The sequence below is a fragment of the Marmota monax genome, unplaced genomic scaffold (genome assembly GCF_021218885.2).
Source record: "Marmota monax isolate L192 unplaced genomic scaffold, Marmota_monax_Labrador192_F-V1.1 WCK01_AAM20220418_F8-fsc00055, whole genome shotgun sequence".
NCBI classification, from domain to species: Eukaryota; Metazoa; Chordata; class Mammalia; order Rodentia; family Sciuridae; genus Marmota; species Marmota monax.
In genome coordinates this window covers 9,905,155-9,925,257 of record NW_026695205.1, presented here as the reverse complement: position 1 = coordinate 9,925,257, position 20,103 = coordinate 9,905,155, and the positions used below count along the sequence as shown (strand labels likewise).

Below are 20,103 nucleotides of genomic sequence, written 5' to 3'. Positions count from 1 at the left end.
ACTCTGCAGGATCCTCTTACCCTCCTCACCAGGGTACCAAGTACTTTTCCCCTTGTGGCTTGGGCTCTGCAAATTATGTGGCAATAGACTGGTTGGGTGATCGGTAGCAAATGCCTTGGGATATGTTAGGGCTAAAGTCATATTGTCTTGCTCTGTGTTCCAGAGTTTGGGTATGATCCATCCTTTGTACTTTATTCTAGAGCAAGCCCCAAATCACTCTCTAAGAAAAGTGTTGTTCCTGCTATCAAGGGACATCCTGTGGCTCACCTCCCAACTGTCGTGAGGCCATAGATGAGGGAGGTGTGATTAGGCACCTCAGTTTTTACAACTGTTAAAATGTTGTGTCAGGATGTAGGCCTACCTTGGTAAGCCACACACACCACACTGGCAGAGAACATTACTGAAAATGTTTGCAAACCAGTGTTTATCAGTGCAGCTGAGGGCGGGGTTATTTGTGAAAGGTGGTTTCAGTGACGCGTCTGTGATGTGTCCCCTGAGCTTTGCCCTGTTTTGCCCTTGATTCAGCTTTGCACTTGGATCATCAGCTGGGTTCCTTACACAGTGTCTCTTTTGCACTCTGCTGCTGGGTCCGGTCAGCATTGGACAGTGTTGAACAGTTTTCCTTACAGATTGTCTTACAGCCTCTCCTTTCCAAGGAAGGTAGACCTCACTGAGCGCTTACACTCAGCCCCAGTGCAGCAGCCTGGCAGAAGGCAGATGAGGTACTCCTCCTGAGACAGTGCTGTGGCAGACATCAGCGAAGACAGGCGTGGCCTGAGTCCCTTTGGACATGCAGTGAACAGAACCAAAACTGCTGGGCTCATCCCGGGTGCTGTAGTGGCTACAAGGAAGGAGAAGCCATCATCTGATTCCATAGACATTTTAATTTTTGTCCAGAACCACTCTGGCTCACAAGTAGACCTAAATGTTGTTACAGCTGCTTATTTATCAAATGTATATTGGAGGAGTGCTTGCCTTGCAAGGGCAAGCCCTGGGTTCCATCCCCAGCACTGGGAAAAAAAATGTATGTAGAGCTCATACTTGACCAGGTACTATGCTGAGTCCTTTGTGAATATCAACTCCTTTTGGTCCCGTAATTAGCTCATGGATTAAGTACTAGAGGTGGCGCATCCCTGATCTGACATGCTTGGGACCAGAAATGTTTCAGATTTCATGTTTCTTTTTTTTTTTTTTTTTTTTTTTGGAGATATTTGCATGTGCATGATGAGGTATCTTGGGGTGTGCTCCAAGTATGGACATGAAATTCACTCATGTTTCATACCGACCTTGTACACAGAGCTTGAAGTCTTCTTATATCGTTTTGTTTTGGGACTGGGGATTGAACTTGGAGACATTCAACCACTGAGCCATATCCCAGCCCTGTTTTGTATTTTATTTAGAGTTGCTTAGTGCCCTGCCATTGCTGAGGCTGGCTTTGAACTCATGGTCCTCTTGCCTCAGCCTCCCGAGCCACTGGGATTATAGGTGTGCACCACTGGGCCCGGCCTTGTATAGTATTTTTGATCTCCTGTGTTTTGACTGTGATCTGTCACTGGAGGATTGATATACAATTTTCCATTTGTAGTGTCATTTTTGTGCTTAACAAAGCTTCGCATTTGGGGCATTTTGAATTTTCCCAAAGTTACACGTCATTTTTGTTGTCTCAGGCAGTGAGACAGTCTGTGTCTTCCATAGTTCAGGAAAAACTTTGAGATGTTTTTTTAAAAACTTACCTTACCAGTGGGGCAACTTTTGATGTACAAAACAAATAATATTCATTAGAAGGTATATCTACACACAAACACACTCCCCGAACTTGGGTTAAATCCAGGGGCTCTTTACCACTGAGCTACGTCCCCAGCCCTTTTCATTTTCTAATTTACTTAGTGACTGTGTCTTGCAAAGGCAAGAGCCCCTGCCCTGGCTCTTCCTTATATATTTGGATACAAGTGACTTATCAGACTTTTTATTTATTTGCAAATAAATATTTCCACTGTTTTATGGAAATTTTCTCCCGTTTTGTTGATATTTTGAAGCATGGAAGTTTTCAATTTAGATTTTAAGTTCTGTTGATCTGGTTTTTTTTTTTTTTTTTTTTTTCTTGCCCATGCTTTTGGTATCATATCTAAGAAGTCATTGCCCAATATTACAAAATCTTGCTTCTATGTCTTCTAGTTATGGCTCTTAACAGTAGCATCTATGATCCATTGGAGTTAATTTTTGTTTTGTTTAATATAGTTTTGTTTTGGTACCTTATTTGGTGTCTACAGTTTGCTTTTTTCACTTAATAATATGCCTTGGAGATCATTCCATGCCTCCACTAAACTTCCTGATTCCTTCTTCCTTCTTTGGGTGCTGTAGCATTCCCTTGAGGGCATATACCCTTAAGTTTCTTAAACAGGCTGGGCGGGGTAGCACACACCTGTAATCCCAGTGGCTCGGGAGGCTGAGGAAGGAGGTTGAGGAAGGAGGTTCAGGAGTTCAGAGCCAGCCTCAGCAACTTAGTGAGGCACTTAATATCTCAGTAAGAGTCAGTCACTAGAATAAAATATATATTTTTTAAAAGGGTGAGGCTGGGGATATGGCTCAGTGGTTAAACGTCCCTGGGTTCAATTCCTGGTACCCCGCCCCCCCCCAAAAAAAAAAGTTGCTTGAGCAGCCCTCATTGCTAGAAATTTTTGTAAATATTTGGGTTTTTGAAAATTATTTCAAAATGTCAACGTGGCGTGAAAAGTTATTCCATGGGGCTGGGGTTGTGGCTCAGCAACAGAATGCTTGCTTAGCACATGCGAGGCCCTGGGTTTGATCCTCAATACCATATATAAATAAATAAAGTAAAGGTATTGTGTTCAACTTCAACTAAAAAATAAATATTAATATTTATTTATTCCATAATAACCTCCTCAAAATACAGTTTAAACCATTTGGCAGACTTGGTTGTTGTAGACAGTTCTCCCATCCAGAGGCCTTTGGTAAGCCCCAGCCCTCTGGAGAATGGCCCTGAGGAATTCAGGAGGCTTCTTTTCTTTGAAGAATCCCCGGGAGTCAGGAGGCAGGACATCAGTTATCTGAAAGTGCCTGGGACTTGCCTCTAGGGGAAGCAGGTCCCTGCAGGGCTATGGTTCTCACTGATCTGGTTCCAGATGACTGACCCTGCACTGGCCTAGTTGTGTGTAAATCAAGTGATAGCAATCTCAACTTGGATCAATACCTCCAGCCACAGGGTAGGCCCTAAATACCCAGAGATTATGAAACCCGAGGTCAGTTAGGGGGAAATCCTGAAATGGGCCAAAGTTGGACTGATCTGCAGAAACTTATCTGACCAGGAGAAAGTAGACAGAACAGGCCAGTGGGAAGCTGAGATCATTGGTGAAGTCATCCCCCCAATCCCCTGCTACTGCTAACAGTTCTTCACTGAGAGACTGTGAGCTCTTATTTTATGCCCTGGTCATATTAGCATGATAACATAAAAAAGAACTTTGGAATTATTCAAATCCTATTCCTGTTCAGTAAATTAACCTTTCTGGGCTAGAGTTTTTTTCATTTGTAAAATGAACATGCACTGAATTTGTTTCCAAACCTGCAGTAGAGTAGAGAATTTACTTAGGATGTCTGTGTGGTACACACCTGTAATCCCAGCTGCTTAGGAGGCTGAGGCTGGAAGATGGCAAGTTTGGAGCCAGCCTAAGCAATTTAGCCAGACCTCATCAAAAAAATAAAATAAAATACACTTTTTTAAATGTTTTACTTATTTATTTTGTGGTACTGGGGATTGAACCCAGGGGCGCTTTACCACTGAGCTACATTCCCAGCTTTCTTATTTTTTGTTTTGAGACAGGGTCTTGCTGAGCTGCCCAGGCTGGCCTTGAACTTACCTCTGCTGTCTGAATTTCTGGAGTTACAGGTGTGCACCACTGTGCCTGACTAAAAAAAATAAATAACAGACAAATTTAAAAAGTGAAACTTACAGAGGTGCCTCAGGGGCGCTGAACAGCACAGCTGACCTGATCCAATGCTGCAGAGAGTAAGAAAGTTAAAAGCATTTCCACAAAGTTCAAGGCTCTCTCAGCCTTGCAGAGCCAAGCCGCCCCAGAAGGCATCACTAGGTTACAGCATGTTCGTGGTGGCCACATAAGTTCCAGGTTACCAAGTAAAGGTTAAATGGAAAACTGCGTTATTTTTCTTATTTTTGATTTCAATTTAATTTCAGACTTACAGAAAAGTCGTGAAAGAGTGCCAAGAATACCATCTGTGCTTCACTTGGATTCTGCAGATTAACATTTTTTCCCACTGGCTCAGTCTCTCCTTCCCTCCCTCCCCTTTCTCCTGGCTCAGGAGCAAAGGAGCCGTGTTCTTCTCTTCCTGGACACTAAGGACATGGTCTTTGTAACCACAGGGTCATGATGGGAGTCAGGAAATGATCCTGGAGCGTGGTGCTGACTAACATGCCGCTCAGCTCAGGTTGCCGTGCCCTTTACGTGCCCTTTACGGCAGCAGCAAGTCCCCAGCACATTCCCCCCCCCTCCCCCCGCCCCCCAGCTCTTTCCTCACCCTTAGTCTGCGGCGCTTCCTCCTTTTCTTTAGAATTTTTCATTGACTGTTATGTGGTAGGTGGACGCTGGGCGGGTGTGGACGCTCGGCGGGTCATCCGCACTGGCAGGAGGCCTCATGGTGAGTCCTGGGTGGGTGAGTCCTGGGTGGTATGATCTGTGGAACCTGTGCTGCTGCTTGTCCCGTTCCTGGGGCCCTTCTCTTCACTGTAAAGAACTGTTTTTTCTCCTTTGGAATTCCTGACTATCTTGTGGGGAACGGTTTGAAACTCTGTAAATGTCTTGTTTCTCCCCGAACATTGTACTCACACTGGATCACCTTTTTATGAAGACAGAAGAAAGCAAAACTCCTCAGCAAGATTCCCATCAAAATGATTGTGGTGTTGAAAAATGTAACTTCCAGGCGCATATAGGGGTCATTTGATAACTATCAGGTGGAATTCCTTAGTACTCACTATGTTAAAGACTTCAGGCCTTTGTGACACTTTCTTTTCAAAACATTCTATACCTAAGGCGGACTCAGACTCAGACTCATGAGGTGTGATTTTGTGAGTGCTGTTGTCTTTGAGAGATGAGTTACTCCCACCACTTTTGTATTTGTCTACTCTCAAGGGTGTAATAAAATAAACAAAAATGCTTTTAGAAAAGATTGATTCCAAGTGTATTTCTGTGTATCTGCCAATCTCAACCAAACACTCCACTTTTACTGTATTGCCCACCTAAAAATCCCCAGCGGTGTTTCAGTTCCAACTTTTCATCTAATCTAAACCTTCCCCTTCAACTTAGGAACTTTTCTCTCTCCAGTCAAATTAACCTACATAATTTGCTTTTAAACACCAACTTTGTTTTTCTCTTTCTGCAAAGTGCCCTTCCAGTCTGTCTTGATTCTGTCCACATTCCAGATAAAATCAAGGGCATCTCCATAGAGGGAGCCTGACCTCTCCATTGAATGTGACTGCACATGGTATGTTTGGTACTGTAGGGGAGATGGTGCAGGAGGGACTTACACAGGGCAAACAGTGGTATAAACGACATGTCAGATACAGACCGGGCGGTCCATAGCCTCTCTCCCACAGGCCATTTTCCGGTGTTCTGCATTTGACTAGACCCTGCACACAGCACACACACAGCACTTTTCAGTACACGTTCCCATGTGTGTGTCCATGTATGGTAGCTAATGAGGCTGCATCCCCATAGAACCCAGCATTTATTAGCTATTCAATAAAGACGTGTTTTATTGACTTCTTTTTTTTTTTTTAACCTTTTTTTGGTACTGAGGATGGAATCCAGGGATACTTTACCACTGAGCAACATTCCCAGCCCTTTTTTTTTAATTATTATTTTTTTTTAAATTTTGAGACAGGGTCTTGCTCAATTGCTGAAGCTGGCCTCGGAGTTGTGAGCCTCCTGCCTCAGCCTCCCCAGTTGCTGGGATTAGAGGCATGTACCACACCCCCATTCATTATCCTTTTTGTTCTGATGAAGCCTTCTCACAACAGGATGGGGGACAGATGTTTCCATTCTTCATGTTTTAATTCATGTCCAAGTGTGAGCCCTTTCTGGCAGTGAGAAATCGGTGCTGATTAGTCTGGATGCCTTTACTAGATTTCCCTAGGAGTGAAGGAGCACTTCACTGGGAGTCGGGGCCCATTTGAGGGCAAATTGTTTATTGTAGTAAAACATACATAGGTGCTTCTGTTTCATTAACCGAAGGTTCACGTTATAGGGATCCTCATATCTTCCTGTCATCTGTTTTAAGTGTTTGGCAGCTGTCTGGTCATTCGCAGCTGGTGTTGGGGCACAGAGGCCGAGTCAGGCTCCTCCTGCCTGGAGATGGGAGTCCCGCAGGAGTTAGGGTTAACTCTGGAGCTGGTAACAAAAGGGACTTTGCTTCAGTGGACGGTAGCCATGGAGTGCGCAGGGAGTGCTGAGTGCTGAGGCGAAGAGGTGGCCGCTGGGGGCTTCAGCAGGCAGGCAGAGGGTCCCAGAGGCAGGCCTGGCCTCAGGATGGGTGGAAACCAGCGTCGTGCGGCCAGAGGAGCACGCACTGGGGGCTTGTTGGTGCCGGCCGAGGACTGCGGGCTCTGGGAGGCGTGCGGGAGCTTTTCACCTGGGTTTAAATAAGAAACGGGTACAGACAGGTTAGCAGTAAGCTGGGGTTCACCCAGAGCCCGCCCAAGGATAACCCAGCAACGGACCAGCTCCATTTGAGTCACTCCCCGTGTGGGGAGGGTGCCGCCAGCCTATCTGTGGCCGTCGGGCTAACTCTGCATGCCAGTGCGGTTCTGAAATGGCAGGGTTTTGTTAGTTCTCTGGTAAACGGTTACTGATTCAGAGGTCATAGAGCACTGCTTTGGTCTTCGTGAAGTTCAGGTCCAAGCCTGTCCTGCTCACCAGGCGCGGTCTGGTGCAGGAGCTTGGGGTCCCCACATCTCACTGGTGTGCTGGAGGGTGGTCCTGTGTTTCGAATCACCCCAGGGCCTTTAAAAGGTCCAAATGCCCGGGGCCACACCCCATACCAATTAAGTCAGAGTGGGGAGAGGTGGCAGTGGGACCCAGCAGTAGTAATCTTTTTAATAGACTTTATTTTCTAGAGCAGTTTTAAGTTTACAACAAAATTGAGAGGAAGGCACAGAGGTGACCCCTAGTTTCCTGCCCACAGGCACCCCAGAAAACGTGGTGTCCCCATGGGGTCACGCTTGCTGCTGTGTGTTTCATGGATGTGGTCCATGGTGTCGCGATGCCTCTGCCATCATGGGGTCTCACATAGAATGGCTCATCACTTTTCAGTGGTTTCAGTTTGAAGGTTTTTCCTCTCTTTTGGGCCGTATTTTGGGGTGAGGCATAACCCTGTTGCTGTCAGCCCAGGTGTCCTTCAGCCTCTTGTTCTGTCACTGCGGTGGTGTTTTGTATTGAGCTCTCTAACACGCTGTGAACCACCATCTGGGAGCTCAGGGACCTAGGCTGAAGGTGCAGCAGTGGTTCTCGGCTTGAGGAGTCTTTAAGTCCCTCGAGCCCTGGGAAGTGTGAAGTAGGAGAGCGTGTCACCTATCGGACAAGCCCAGAGTACTCGACACGGATGGTAAGACAGACTGCTGCAGCTTATTAGAAGTAAAATTGTCTGACTTTGTACCCAAAGTGTCTTATTTTCATCTGCTATGATGAGAAAATGTTCGGGTACTTGGTGCAGACCGTCGGGCCGCGCCACCAGCGGCTCTGGCACTGATGTGTGGACTCTAGTCTTCCGCGCAGCCCCACCCCATGTAACAGCCCCCCAGTCGGGACCAGGACCCAGCCGCTGCGGCTGCACTGGAGGTGTTTGTCCCCACTGGGCTGTGAGGACCCAGGGGCTAAGGCTGAGTCCTAGCTTGTGTGGGAAGAATGAATGGCTGATTGAGGAAAGGGAATCAGTCACCGGAGAGAGCAGAGCAGATGTCGAGGCCCAGGAAGGAACACCAGGGCTTGCAGGGACCTTGATTAGTCCATGACTGGCCCGATTCAGGACCTTTTGGACATTGCTCATTTCAGAAACAGAAAGGTCTTTGAGGCTGGGGACGTGGCCCGCTGGCCATAGATCATGGGGAAGGAGTTGGCCTGGCGTGGTGACCCTGTCTGTGAGATTGCAGGCGGGAACTCCCCTTTGGGAGTCCCCTGAGAGCTCCGTCTGTGCCTCCCTGGACCCACAGCTGCACTGCTGCGGACGCTGTGCTGCTGGCACTGGCTGGAGCCACTCAGGGGCGGCAGCTTATCTTAGGGCTGAGCTTATCTGAGCTGTTTGATAGTTTTTATTCTCCTTAATTTTTTTCATTCATTTTTCCCAAAATTCGGACAGATATTTGTTGAACACATTGTGAAAGTCCTGAGTTCATCCGGCGATAAGGGTGTACACACTGGTGAACGGGGACACCGTCCCTGCATTCTGATGGCCACAGACATTGGTCCTTCCAGCAGAGTGTGAGCCAACAGGGGAGGACAGGATGTGGGGGGGCTCAGGGCGGATGCTGGAGGAAGTCGCTTAGAGATTGGGCCTGCAGCATAATTTCAGACAGAGTGCAGCGGAGTGTGTTCCTGACAGTGAAAAGCTGGTTTATTCATGTGTAGGGCTCACGGGATGGAGTGTGTTTTGTCGCCTCCCGTACTTTGTGCCATTCACCCGGGGAGCTGGAGATAGCAGAGAGGAGCCTGCATCAGCCGCAGGGTGGCCCAGCTCTGAGGAGCATGGCTGCCGGATTCCATGCTTTCCCTGGGACGTGCTGGAATTTAAAGGGAGTTCCCTCATCACCTTACTACGGTCTTCCTTCTCTTTTAAAAAGTTTTTATCCTAAAGTGAATGTACACATGAGAGAGACCCACTTCCAGGGTGGATGTGAAGTGAGCCCCGGGCACTCGCTCCCCGCCTGGGAGTTGAGCCTGCCAGGCTGGTCCCTCACACGGGCCGCCCCGTCCCGGGGAGCCATTCCTCCAGCTCTGTGCTCAGTGCGCTCCTCACTCCGCTCTTTCAGTGTCTTTTAAGAGGCCACATCTGTGCTTGTTAGGAGATGTCGCAGTGTCAGACTGTCACAGCATAGCGAGAGAACAGAGACAGGCCACAGTTGCTCGGTGGCTCGGGGAGATATCCTGACCACATCAAAGTGCTTCAAGCAATTTTTCAAACAAAACCCTCTTTCAGTTTCAGGGAAGTAGCAGGACCTGTTATAAAGATAAGGATCTTACAGACCCGCTTGCTGCAGGTGGACACTGCCACGAAGTGACCCGCCAGCTGGGCGCCAGGCCAGCCTCGACTGCCCCAGTGATTTGTTCATGGCGATGCTGCTCAGTACATTTCCAGTGACCTCACGGTGTGAGAGGAAGCTCGTCCTGGCGGGGAGCTGGGCGCCACCGTTGCTTTTGTGTTACTTTAATAATTCAGAATGTTGAAATGGGTCGCCTCGGGAAATAGCCTCTTGGGTGAACCATTCCCAAATTTGCTTTTGTCTTTGTTGTGATGGGTGTTGTTTTGTATTCTGTCTTTTCTTCATTCTTTTTTCTTTCTAAAATGTCCCGTGTCTCCATCTACCGGGTAGGAACATCAAGCTCTGAATGTCAGTCGGTCATGGGAGGGATGACCCCGGCCAGCTGGCCCTAAGGACCTGTTGACTGCTTCTCAGATGGCTTTGCAGGTGTCGTTGGTTGGGCTGGGTCCAGGCTTGAGCGGCACTGTCACTTTTGACTACATGCTGCCTTTAGTGGTAAGGTGCATGTTAGAAGCCCTGTTGTCTGGACAACGCTAAGGGAAGGGTCCTTTTGGTTCTGATTTCGTTCCTACTCTTTAAACTCTGGCATGACTCAGCAGACTTCTGCTCCTGGGAGAAGGCCCAGGGAGAAAGCAGGCCCCCCCCACGTCACCACGCAGGGGCTCCTACGTACGGGGGCTTATGTGTAAGGAGGACCTGGAGCTGGCCGTCAATTCTCATTTCACTTCATTCCCTAGGCTGCTGGTTTTCCCAGAAGTCAGCAGGAAGCTTGCTTCTTCTCTCTGTGAGGTTCTGGGCCAAGGCTGGAATCATGTCACAGCCTTCTTGGCCACTGTGCCATAATTGCAAATCCTAGGCTTGAAAAGAATCTGTTGTATGTCTTATTCAGACTGGGATTCCAGTCTTCAGTGACATGGAATGTAGATTAGAACAGTACTTTCTGTATATCTCAGTGTTCTTTATGTTTGCATTTTCACCATTTTAATGAGCCCGTAAAACCTCCCTTTTATGGCTCTGAGGGGAGCTGCCTGAATCCACAATACTTTCACTATGTACTTCCATAATACTCTCAGTCACTTAAGAAGGTGGGGGTGGGCTGGACAAAGTGCACCATTCCCCATTGTTTAGGAAACCAGTGACATCGTCCCTTGCTTTCGCTGCATGGAATGCAGGCTGAGGGGGAAACCTGTGTGCAGTTTCTCTTTCCCACACAGGAGAGCATCTCTAACAGATGCTGTTCACGGTCACATGCACTTGGTCAGGGACTGCAGCAGTGAGCTTGGCCAAAGTCCTTTGGATTCCAGGCTGGGGGTACAGCATGGTGGTGAAGTGCTTGCTAGTACGCACGAGGCCTTGGGTTCAATCCTGAGCACCACAAGGAGAGAAGAAAAGGCGTTTGGATTCTGCAGACCGTGAGGTGCATGGAAACCACGTGCACCTTGAAGCAAGCGTTCCCACGGAACCCTCCCTACCTGAGGCATTCTCTTCCTTGTCCCCCATAGTGTCCCAGTGTCCCAGGGCTCCCAGTCTCCCCGTCCACAGCACCCTCTGTCCTGAGGTACCTTAGTCAGTGGTCGCCTTCACCACAAGGTGACCAAGGTGGTTGCTGGAGCCCGAGTAGGATGGTGGGAGACGAAGTCTGAGAGGTCTGCGAGACTTGGCCGCAGAATGCAAGGACTGAGCCCATCCCCATGTGGGAGCCGTGGAAAGCTTGAGCAGAGACAGGATCTAACATGTGACTCTCTCATCATGCCTCTGGCCCTGTGGACCACCGGGCCCAGTGGGTAAGGCCCTGCAGCAGTCCACGAGCAAGACCACGACTGGGTGGGGCAGGGAGCCTCGTGCTCTAGGCACGGGTCTCAGTAGAGATCATCTGTTTTGCCCACAGCTTTGGAGGCCGTGGTGAGCAGGAGGAGTCAGGGAAGGGTCCCAGCCCCCGGAAGGCTGGTTGCCATGTGCTGAGGGAGAGGACGGTGGGAAGGTACATTGAGGGGCGGGACTCAGGAGCTGAGTTTGAGGCAGCGTCAGTTCAGCCAAGTGACGCTGGTACGTGGCGAAGGGTGTGCTTGGCATGTGGAGCTGCTCGGAGTCTGAGCCTGGGTGAACGAGCAGAGGAGTGTGACTAGTGCTCAGGGAATGACGGGGACAGAGGAGGTCAGGGAGAGCAGGGAAGGAGCGGCAATAGGAGAGGAATAGAATCAAGGGGGAGCGGGATCCAGAAGTAGGTCTGTAAGGCGAGCTGAGAAGGAACCCTGATCTAACCACCTGGAGGTCGCGGCAGCCCCTGAGAAGGACAGCGCCAGTGTAGTCGCCAGTGTGGTCGTGGAGGTGAAGGCTGAATATCCACGTTCAGGAGAAAATGGGAGACTGGACACGGTGAGCAGGGCACACAGCTCTTTTTAGATTTGTAAATAGAGGACGAAAGGGCCACAGCTGCAGGGTTGAGCTTTGCCCTTAAAACTGGGATTGAGTGTGAATGTGGCACTTAAATGGCTGGCAGTGATGACTTCACAGCCAAAGGAAAGGTCAGGGGCAAGAGGGAGAATTGCCGGATCGGCGTCCTCAGGTGGCAGGGCAGAGGAGCTGCAGGTGGCTCCGCAGAGACCACCCGCTTGCACGTGGCGGGAAGGCAGGACCTGTGGGCAGATGCTGTGGGGGCAGAGGTGGCTTGGGGGTGTGAGAAGTTCCCTTCCCGGTGTTCGGGTTTCTCAGGGAAACAGGAAGTCAGTCAGTAGCAAGAAGGACAAGCTGGCAGAGGTGGAGATGTGGAGGAAAGTGGGCTGGGAAGGGCTTTTCTGCATCCCAGATTGCCTCATGCCGAGAATGAAAACGCGAAAAGTACCCTCTGGCCTGCCTGCTGCCAGGGAAGCTCAACTTGATGTTCTCTGGCCGGCACAGCCTGGCGAATCTCCATGTGGGTGTCACTGGCTTTTGTTGCAGTGAGACAGAACCGAATCTGAGGGACAGGCAGAGAAATTTAGCTGCTTCTCCTGGTTCGATCAAGCTGCATGAAATTCGCTTTTCCTTTTTACATCCTTGGCTTGCTTATTCGGCTGGTGGGCAGCTGAGTCTGGCCAGCTAGATCCAGGCACTGTCCCTGGTCTGGCTGCAGTGATGGGTGGATGGGACATGTGGTTGGACTGCTGGGCGCGTTAGGAGCCTCCATGAGAGGCAGGGCTGTTGGGAGTGGCCGACGCACACTTGGTATGCAGGAGTTGCAGGTTATCCCACGCCAGGTGAGAAAGGCAGGGTCTCCTGGAGGTCAGCGACCGCCTGTGGAGGGTGAAGCCCGCCCTGTGGCTGTGTGCTTTGGAGGGTGGGCAGGGAAGCAGTGCACACAGGAGGAGGACTTGGGGAGCGTGTGCCGATGCTGGGGTGGCTGGGGGACGGTGGGCTTTAGCTTCAGACCTGGCAGCAGGATCAGTGAGCCAGGTGTCAGGGACACTGGGAAGCCTGACTGTGCGGAGTGGCGAGGATGCAGGCCCTGACACAGAGTCTGGAGCACCGGGACCCAGCTGCGGCTGCCACAGCCTGGGGCAGAAGAAAGGCTACCGTCACAGTCCCGACACTTGACTGTGCTCCACACACTCCCCTACAACACAGCACCGTCTGACCCAGTTGTCAGCAATGCCGAGCCAGAAAAACCCGGGTTAGGTGTGGCCATTGGGGTGACCGGCTGGGGTAGGCCCAGTCTTAGCCAGATCACCAGAAAAGGGAAGGTAAACAGGGAAACCAGGAGCTGACTAATGGCCAGGGCTAATGGCCAGGGCAGCCAGAGCGCCCTGGGGAGGAGGATGTCAGCAGGGGATGAGGGAAGTGGGCTGACTGGTCGGAGTCCCTTCCTCTTTCTGGAACTAGCCGATCGTCTAGATTTGGACTCAGTCCTGGCTCCAAGAGCTGCGTGTTCCCATTAGCCAGAGTGATGGGGTGGTTCAAATGGTAACCAGCTTTGGTGCAACTAGGTCAAGCCTAGAGTGCCTAAAGCCGGTTAGGCATATTGGATAGTCTTTCTGCTCAAAATCATTAACTGTAAACGTGGCTGCTTGGCCTCGAGCCCACAGCTCTGCAGCCAGGCCTTGATCTGGCTCAAGAATCCCTAGGAAACTTGTTTGTGGACTTTAGAGCCTGGCTTTCCTTGCAGGGCTCTCTGTGGAGACAACCAGTCAACAGGGCAGAGTGAGTCAGGGCTGCTAACTAGCCCCTTCCTACATGAACTAGTTAACCGGCTCTCCTGGCTTCCTGCTTGGTTCTGAACTCCAGTGCCCGGGGCTGCTTTTCTGCCTACCCACAATAGCAAGGGACTTCTTTTGTTTGCTTCTGGTCTGACAGAAGGGCTTGTTTTGAGGTTTGGACCACAAATAATAATCTATTGTTCCCTATAATAATAATCCACCCTCTTTTAGCAGAAAAAAATCTGCTTGATGTAGTGTGGCTATCAGTTTATTTAAAAGAATAGCCAAAAAGTGCCCATTGTGTCCTGAGAATAAATATTTGGAAGATGGTTGGGAGGAATGGGGGAGTGCCCTCTTCTCCCTGGCCAGAATCATCCTTAAGGCCTCAGTAAGATTCTGAAACTGACCATCAGTCCTGGCGACAGTACTGCTCCTTTCCTGCCTGTTACATTTTAAGAATCATCAGAACATTGCACATATTCACTACCAACAGCTTCTTTTAAAATATCTTATTTTGAAGGGCTGGGTGAGTTTAAGCCAAGAATTTTAAAGAGCCTCAAGGAGCAGCCCAGCTCAGTGCGCCAGCATGTGTTTTGCCCACTGAAGCTTTTCCACTAGCCTGAGCCCAGGACATGGCAGCGAAAACACCCATCGCTGGCTGCATGAACACAGCTCTGTTCTCAGGATCTGGAATCAGAGGCCACTGCAGGAACTAGTATGGATTGCTGCTAAAATGGGAATCTTCACTCAAAAAAACAGACTCAAACTAAGTGAAGGTTAGAAAGAAACATATATGGCCCTAAAATTCTTAGCTTAAAAACATATAGTCCAGTGCTTTAAATGTAGGTGAAGAAAGTTCCTGGGGTCACAGTGCAAATCTGAGAGCTGCTTAGAGGAGTAGGATGTGCCTCACTTTGCCACAGACAGGCCACGGGGGCAGCTGCCGGCTCTCAGTGGGTGAAGGAGAATTCTGGAACTCCATGCGCCAGGGACACCATGCCACAGAGGCCACGCGGGAGTGGAAGTGAACTCGGCCAGCTGGGAGGGGCTGTCTGAGAAGGCTACACGCTGGTGCCAGCTGTAGAGCGTCTGGCAAAGGTAGAAACAGGCCGAGAAAGGTCGCCAGGGACTTGGGGGCAGTGAACCAGGGCCCAGCTGTAGAGATGCTCTGTGTGGCACTGTGACAGTGGAAACATGTCATCGTCTCCAAAGAGTACACACAGAGTGGCCCTCATGTGAGCTGTGGGCCTTAGTCAGCAGTGCTGTGATGGGCTTGCTGACCAGCCGAGAACAATGTGACTAACGGGAGCCGGGGGGTCATTGCAAGAATTCTCCACTTCCCATTTAATCTGTAAACCTAAAACTGCTTTTAAAATGTTAGTCCCCGTCTGATGTGACTCGAGCTTGAGGCGCGCAGGGCTGGAGACGCTGCAGATCCGCGACCTGGAGCATCGGAGTGTAGCTCTTCAAGTCTGCAATTTTAAAAAATGGCCTCCAATAAGACTACATTGGCTGTGCAAAAGTGTAAGAACATGTCTATTTAGATGTGTTAATTATAACACATTGCATTAATAATAATCATAAGCGTACAAAGCAAAAAATGGGAAAGAAACAGAATGAAAAGAGTAAAAAAGTTGAAGAGGCAGAGCCTGAAGAATTTGTGGTAGAAAAAGTCCTAGACCGACGTGTAGTAAATGGAAAGGTGGAATACTTTCTGAAGTGGAAAGGATTTACAGATGCTGACAATACTTGGGAACCTGAAGAAAATTTAGATTGCCCAGAGTTAATTGAAGCATTTCTTAATTCTCAAAAAGCTTGTAAAGAAAAAGATGGTACCAAAAGAAAATCTTTATCTGACAGCGAATCTGATGATAGCAAGTCAAAGAAGAAAAGAGATGCTGCTGACAAACCAAGAGGCTTTGCCAGAGGTCTTGATCCTGAACGAATAATTGGTGCCACAGACAGCAGTGGAGAATTGATGTTTCTTATGAAATGGAAAGATTCAGATGAGGCAGACTTGGTGCTGGCAAAAGAAGCAAATATGAAGTGTCCTCAAATTGTAATTGCTTTTTATGAAGAGAAACTAACTTGGCATTCTTGTCCAGAAGATGAAGCTCAATAACTATTTGCATTGTTTTATATATATATATATAATATAAAATATGGGTCTTGGTTTTTGATTTACTAGTGTGAAAAAATAACTACATTCTAATGAAAATCAAGTTTGATATGTTGGTTTTGAAAGTAGTATTGGGGAGTTGTTGGGTTTTATTTTTTGTTTTGCATCAGTAGCACTGGTTACTTTGAACAAATAAAAGCTTTCTATAGATGCAAAAAAAAAATGTCTGTTAGTTCTGAAAACATACATGTTAGATTTAGTAAAACTGATAAAACTTACACAGAGATGAAAAATTGTGCTCTATATGTGTAATAGGAATTGTAAAGCATTCTGCTGTCAAAAAATTTAAAAAAGAGAGTACCAAAAAACCAAAAAAAAAAAAAACAAAACAAAAAACCTTTAAAAACTTAAGACCATCAGCAGTTACTCTGTAGGAAATCTTTACGTGCCAGCAAACGTATAGTTCTGTTTTGCTTTTCTTATTTTTTTGGTGGGATTCTTTTTTTTTTTTTTGGAACTGGTGGTCAAACCCAGGGTTTTGCAAATGCAAGGCAGACGCTTTGCCACTGAGCTACATTCCAGCCCCTGTTTTACTTTTTTAGTTTTAGTTTTGAGACAGGTTCCATGGGTATGTGGAGCTTGCTTGCCCTGCCCCGGCCTCCTGAGTCACTGGGCGCAGGGGCGTGCACCACCCTGCTCTGCAGTGTGGTGTGACAGCAGTGAGTTCCTGTGTCTGCCAACCTCCTTGTGTCTTCTGTGTCATCTGGTGAGTGTGCACGTGGTAGTCACACCAAGCCTCACTCCTGTGCTTTCCTTCTCTCCAGGGACAGCTGGTGTGTCGGCCTTGGAGGTGTACACACCCAAAGAAATCTTTGTGGCAAACGGGACGCAAGGGAAGCTGCCGTGCAAGTTCAAGTCCACTAACGTGACCGGCGGGTTGACGTCCGTCTCCTGGAGCTTCCAGCCCGAGGGGGCTGACACCACAGTGTCGGTAGGAGTGCCCTCTGCCCCACCAGGCCTGCTGCAGGCTTCTGTCCTGCTGTCCTGTGAGGACAGTCCATTCTTCGACTGTCCTTTTCCAGGATGAGTGTGGTCCTGGTCTGCTGTAGGCTGCAGGCTGTACTCCAGGAGAACATGAGCTGCATCTGTCCTGCTCCTGGTGCCCACTTCCCACGCCCTTCCATGGTCAAGCCCTGTTGTGAAGTCCTCTTCCCTGCAGGGTGGCCTGAGCTGACTGCGGTCCCTGGTTGTGGTGTGCCTGAAGCCCACTTGCCCGGTTTCCATTTCGGCTGTTTTAGGCATTCGCCTTGCTCCCCTCCCACCTCCTCCTGAGCCCACAGGCTGACCGTGCGACAGGCGTGTAGGGTCTTCAGGAAAGGTCCCAGCATGGCTTTCCTCTCACCTGTGGACGCCTGGAGAGGCAGCTGAGGGTGGAACAGGCAGGGCCTGGGTGGGGGGTTAGTTAGAAATTGGACGGGTGCAGGGTGGGTGCTTATTAGACCTGGGCCGGAGGTCTGTAAAGTGGAGGTGATGCTCTGACATGGGGCGCTGGAGGAGGAAGGTCGTCAGGAGGACCTGGGGAGCAGACCCTCGAGGCACCACCCCCATGCACCTTGTTGTGTTCCTGTTGTCCTGTCACATGTCCTTGGAACTTCGCCCCTACTTTAGCAGTGCCACACATTTTAGGTTGTGAGCACTTTGCAGGGACAGAGTCCGTCGTTCATCCTTAAGTAAGAACACCCAGAGAAGCACCGTGGTTTGAACATCACAAAGTCCACGTGCTGGGAATGTGACTTGTGTTCCTGCGTCAATGGAGTGAGAGGAGCTGGGGTGCCATCACAAGGTGGAGCTCTCCATGGCCCTAGGGCTCCAGAGAAGAGGAAGAGGGAAGATCTGGTCCATCTCACCGGGCAGTGCCCCCAGCCGTGCCCTGACGTAGCAAGAAGTGCCCACATCTCCCCCTGGAGCTCGGATGGAAAGGCCGGCAGCAGTGACCGCCTGCTGGCTATGGGGGTTGCCTAAGGCCGTGGTTTCGGGACTTAACTTCCTGGTGTTGAGAATGTGCCCTCTGCCATTGCTGAAGGGACAGAGGATTGCCAGTCCCTTGTCTATAGACCATGAGCTGCTCAGGGTCTCCTCTGGGGAAACTTCAAGTACATACAAGATAGTCCTAGCGAGTGGAAGAAAAACACCATTCTGTCTGGCCAATGGGCTTAATTTTTGCATGTGGTATTGCCAAAGCTATGACCTCTGTCCCCCAGGTGAAAGCTGTTGCCCTGCACTAGGACCTAAACCTGTTTTGCAGATTCCAGGACTTAGAAGAGGAGGACCACTGAGTGGCCTGTGTGGGAGGCGGGGAAGGGTGAGGTAGAGTCAGGGTGTCAGATTCATTCAGCTTCCTCACCGGGCCATGTGGGTGTGCTTTTGGGTGGGACAGAGTGCAGAAGGCATGGCCTAGAGGTCTCTGCAAGGAGCCTCCCCTCAGGTAGCTATAAGGGTGAGAGCAGACTCCATGTAGAGGTCTCAAGACCAGTGATGGAGTCATTCAGCTGCTCTAGACAGGGCGAGGGGCACAGCCATCAGCATCGCAGGAGGGCAGACTCCATGCATGTGTTCTCTCAACAGACTGCAGCCAACTTGTGCGGCCTTCCCTCTGCTATCCTCTGAACAGGGAGTTGTTCAGTTCATAGACAATAAAGCAGGCCAGCCACACGGCCATCCTGCCACTCAGGAGCTGCACAGGAGGATCACGAGTTCAAGGCCAGCCACAGCAGTTTGGAAAGACCTATCTCAAAATAAAATAAAAAGGGCTGGGCATGCAGCGTAGTGGTTGAATGCTCCTGAGTTCAACACACAGTGCTACAAAAGAGAGGAGAGGGGGACGGAGGAGGAGAAAGGGGAAGGAACCACCGAGCAGTACCCCAGCGCTGGAATTATCCCTGTTGTGTGGGTTGAAGATCTGCATAATCCAAGGCGTAATGTTAAGAGCATTGCTGGAGCCAGTGAGGTGCTGCACACCTGTCATCCCAGCAGCTTGGGAGGCTGAAGCAGAAGGATCACGAGTTCAAATCCAGCCTCAGCAACTTAGCAAGACCTGTCTCAAACTATAATGAAGCCTGGAGTAGAGCTCCATGGTAGAGCAGCCCTGGGTTCAATCCTCAGTCCCCCCCCACAAATAAGATCGTTTCTGGTTCACATTCTTACCTCATCAGTTTATACTCACAGTTAACTACAGAATGCAGTTACTGATTAAAGGATTCTTTTTTTTTTTTTTTTTTTGCCAAACAAATCAATTAACAACTTTATTTTTTACACATAAAGGCTGATGAAAAACCATTACTGGTCCTATTAAAGAAAATCCAACATTGCAATTAAGAATAAGAACTATTATTTACTCATTAAATACTACTTAAGTTTTCTAACACACAACTTGAAAACATCCAGTATGCTTCTTTAATTTCGGTACAATGGATTTAAGACCAAGTTTTACAGGTTACATGCATCAAAGCCAGATTACAAATTATCATAGTCATTATCGTCATCATCATCGTCACGTTTTCTTTTCAATGCATTTGATGATTCATTGGCAGTATTTTGTGAGGATACCATATTAGTAGTAATAAGAATGTTTTTGGACCCAATTAATGATGGATTAATCAGAACATTCTGAACTGCTGATGTTGCAGGACTTGAGGCTTTTACAGCAGGGGACTGTGAAGTAGGCATCTGTACTGTAAACCTTTGCCCTGTTAGAGACATTGGAGTCCCTACCTTAGTTGAAACAGACATGGTTTGTGGGGTTGGTGTGCCTAGTGTGGGAGTACTTGGTCTGCTAGTAACTGAACCAACACTTAACCGTGGTACTGTTATTCTTCCTGCAGAAGTAGATGCTTTCTTTTGTAAAGACTTGAGCCTATAGTTTGGAGCTGTTAGGCAATATCTATCAGGAGGCAATCTAGGACCCGAATATGGCTTGATCAATGGCAAAGGGGTTTGATTTCTTTGCCTTGCAATATCTAATAAAAAATCTCTCGGGGGAGGAGAGGTAAAAGACTGGTCACCTCGACACTGGATTGCCAATCGCACGTCATCTGCATCAACAGTAGCTTTCTTAGCATGGCTGGAATAAATTTTAGCATCATCTAGAATTGTGGTCACATATCGGAAGGCAAATTCCAACATCTTCTTTATTTCTAAAATACTAGGACACATTCAATCAGGGAGCAGGTAGCCCTTGTTAGGGCCCAGCACACCTCGGATGGCTCTCCTGGTCCGTGGACCTAGGTCCCCGCGTCTGTCATGGACGGCTCTCCTGGTCCGTGGACCTGGGTCCCCGCGTCTGTCGCGGACGGCTCTCCTGGTCTGTGGACCTGGGTCCCACGTCTGACGCGGACGGCTCTCCTGGTCTGTGGACCTGGGTCCCGCGTCTGACGCGCACTTGCCCTTCCCTGCCTCTCCTTCCCCCTCGGCTCGTGTGCTCTCTGGAGCAGTCGGTGTGGAGCTCTGGCCCGCTCCCTTCCCACCTCATC

At 49.2% G+C, this 20,103-nt stretch overlaps 3 protein-coding genes across 4 annotated transcripts in view; 2 read left to right on the top strand and 1 right to left on the bottom strand.

Moving 5' to 3' along the window:
- The window catches only part of Mpzl1 (myelin protein zero like 1), a 47,626-nt gene that overhangs the window by 12,014 nt on the left and 15,509 nt on the right, over positions 1-20,103 (top strand). Inside the window, exon 3 of the mRNA XM_046429971.1 lies at positions 16,399-16,565. Within this exon, the coding sequence (XP_046285927.1) occupies positions 16,399-16,565 (167 nt within the window). The remainder of the gene's footprint in view (positions 1-16,398; positions 16,566-20,103) is intronic.
- On the top strand, positions 14,838-15,597 carry LOC124083390 (chromobox protein homolog 3-like). Of its 2 annotated transcripts, XM_046429991.2 has the most exons (2): positions 14,838-14,966; positions 15,050-15,597. In XM_046429991.2, exons 1-2 carry the CDS (start codon positions 14,943-14,945, stop codon positions 15,575-15,577), a joined length of 552 nt encoding a protein of 183 aa, XP_046285947.1. In that variant the 5' UTR covers positions 14,838-14,942; the 3' UTR covers positions 15,578-15,597. The 2 variants fall into 2 exon arrangements, with proteins under 2 accessions (XP_046285947.1, XP_058430372.1); XM_058574389.1 differs by having other exon boundaries at positions 14,883-15,597.
- LOC124083391 (transcription initiation factor TFIID subunit 9-like) lies at positions 19,073-19,759 on the bottom strand. Its single transcript, XM_046429992.2, has one exon. It carries the CDS (start codon positions 19,754-19,756, stop codon positions 19,088-19,090), a length of 669 nt encoding a protein of 222 aa, XP_046285948.1. The 5' UTR covers positions 19,757-19,759; the 3' UTR covers positions 19,073-19,087.

Coding starts and splice junctions, on each gene's coding strand:
- LOC124083390 (XM_046429991.2), top strand. CDS start 14,943: ATGGCCTCCAATAAGACTACATTG. Junction 14,967..15,049: donor CCTCCAATAAGACTACATTG/GCTGTGCAAAAG, acceptor AAGCGTACAAAG/CAAAAAATGGGAAAGAAACA.
- LOC124083391 (XM_046429992.2), bottom strand. CDS start 19,756: ATGTTGGAATTTGCCTTCCGATATGTGACCACAATTCTAGATGATGCT.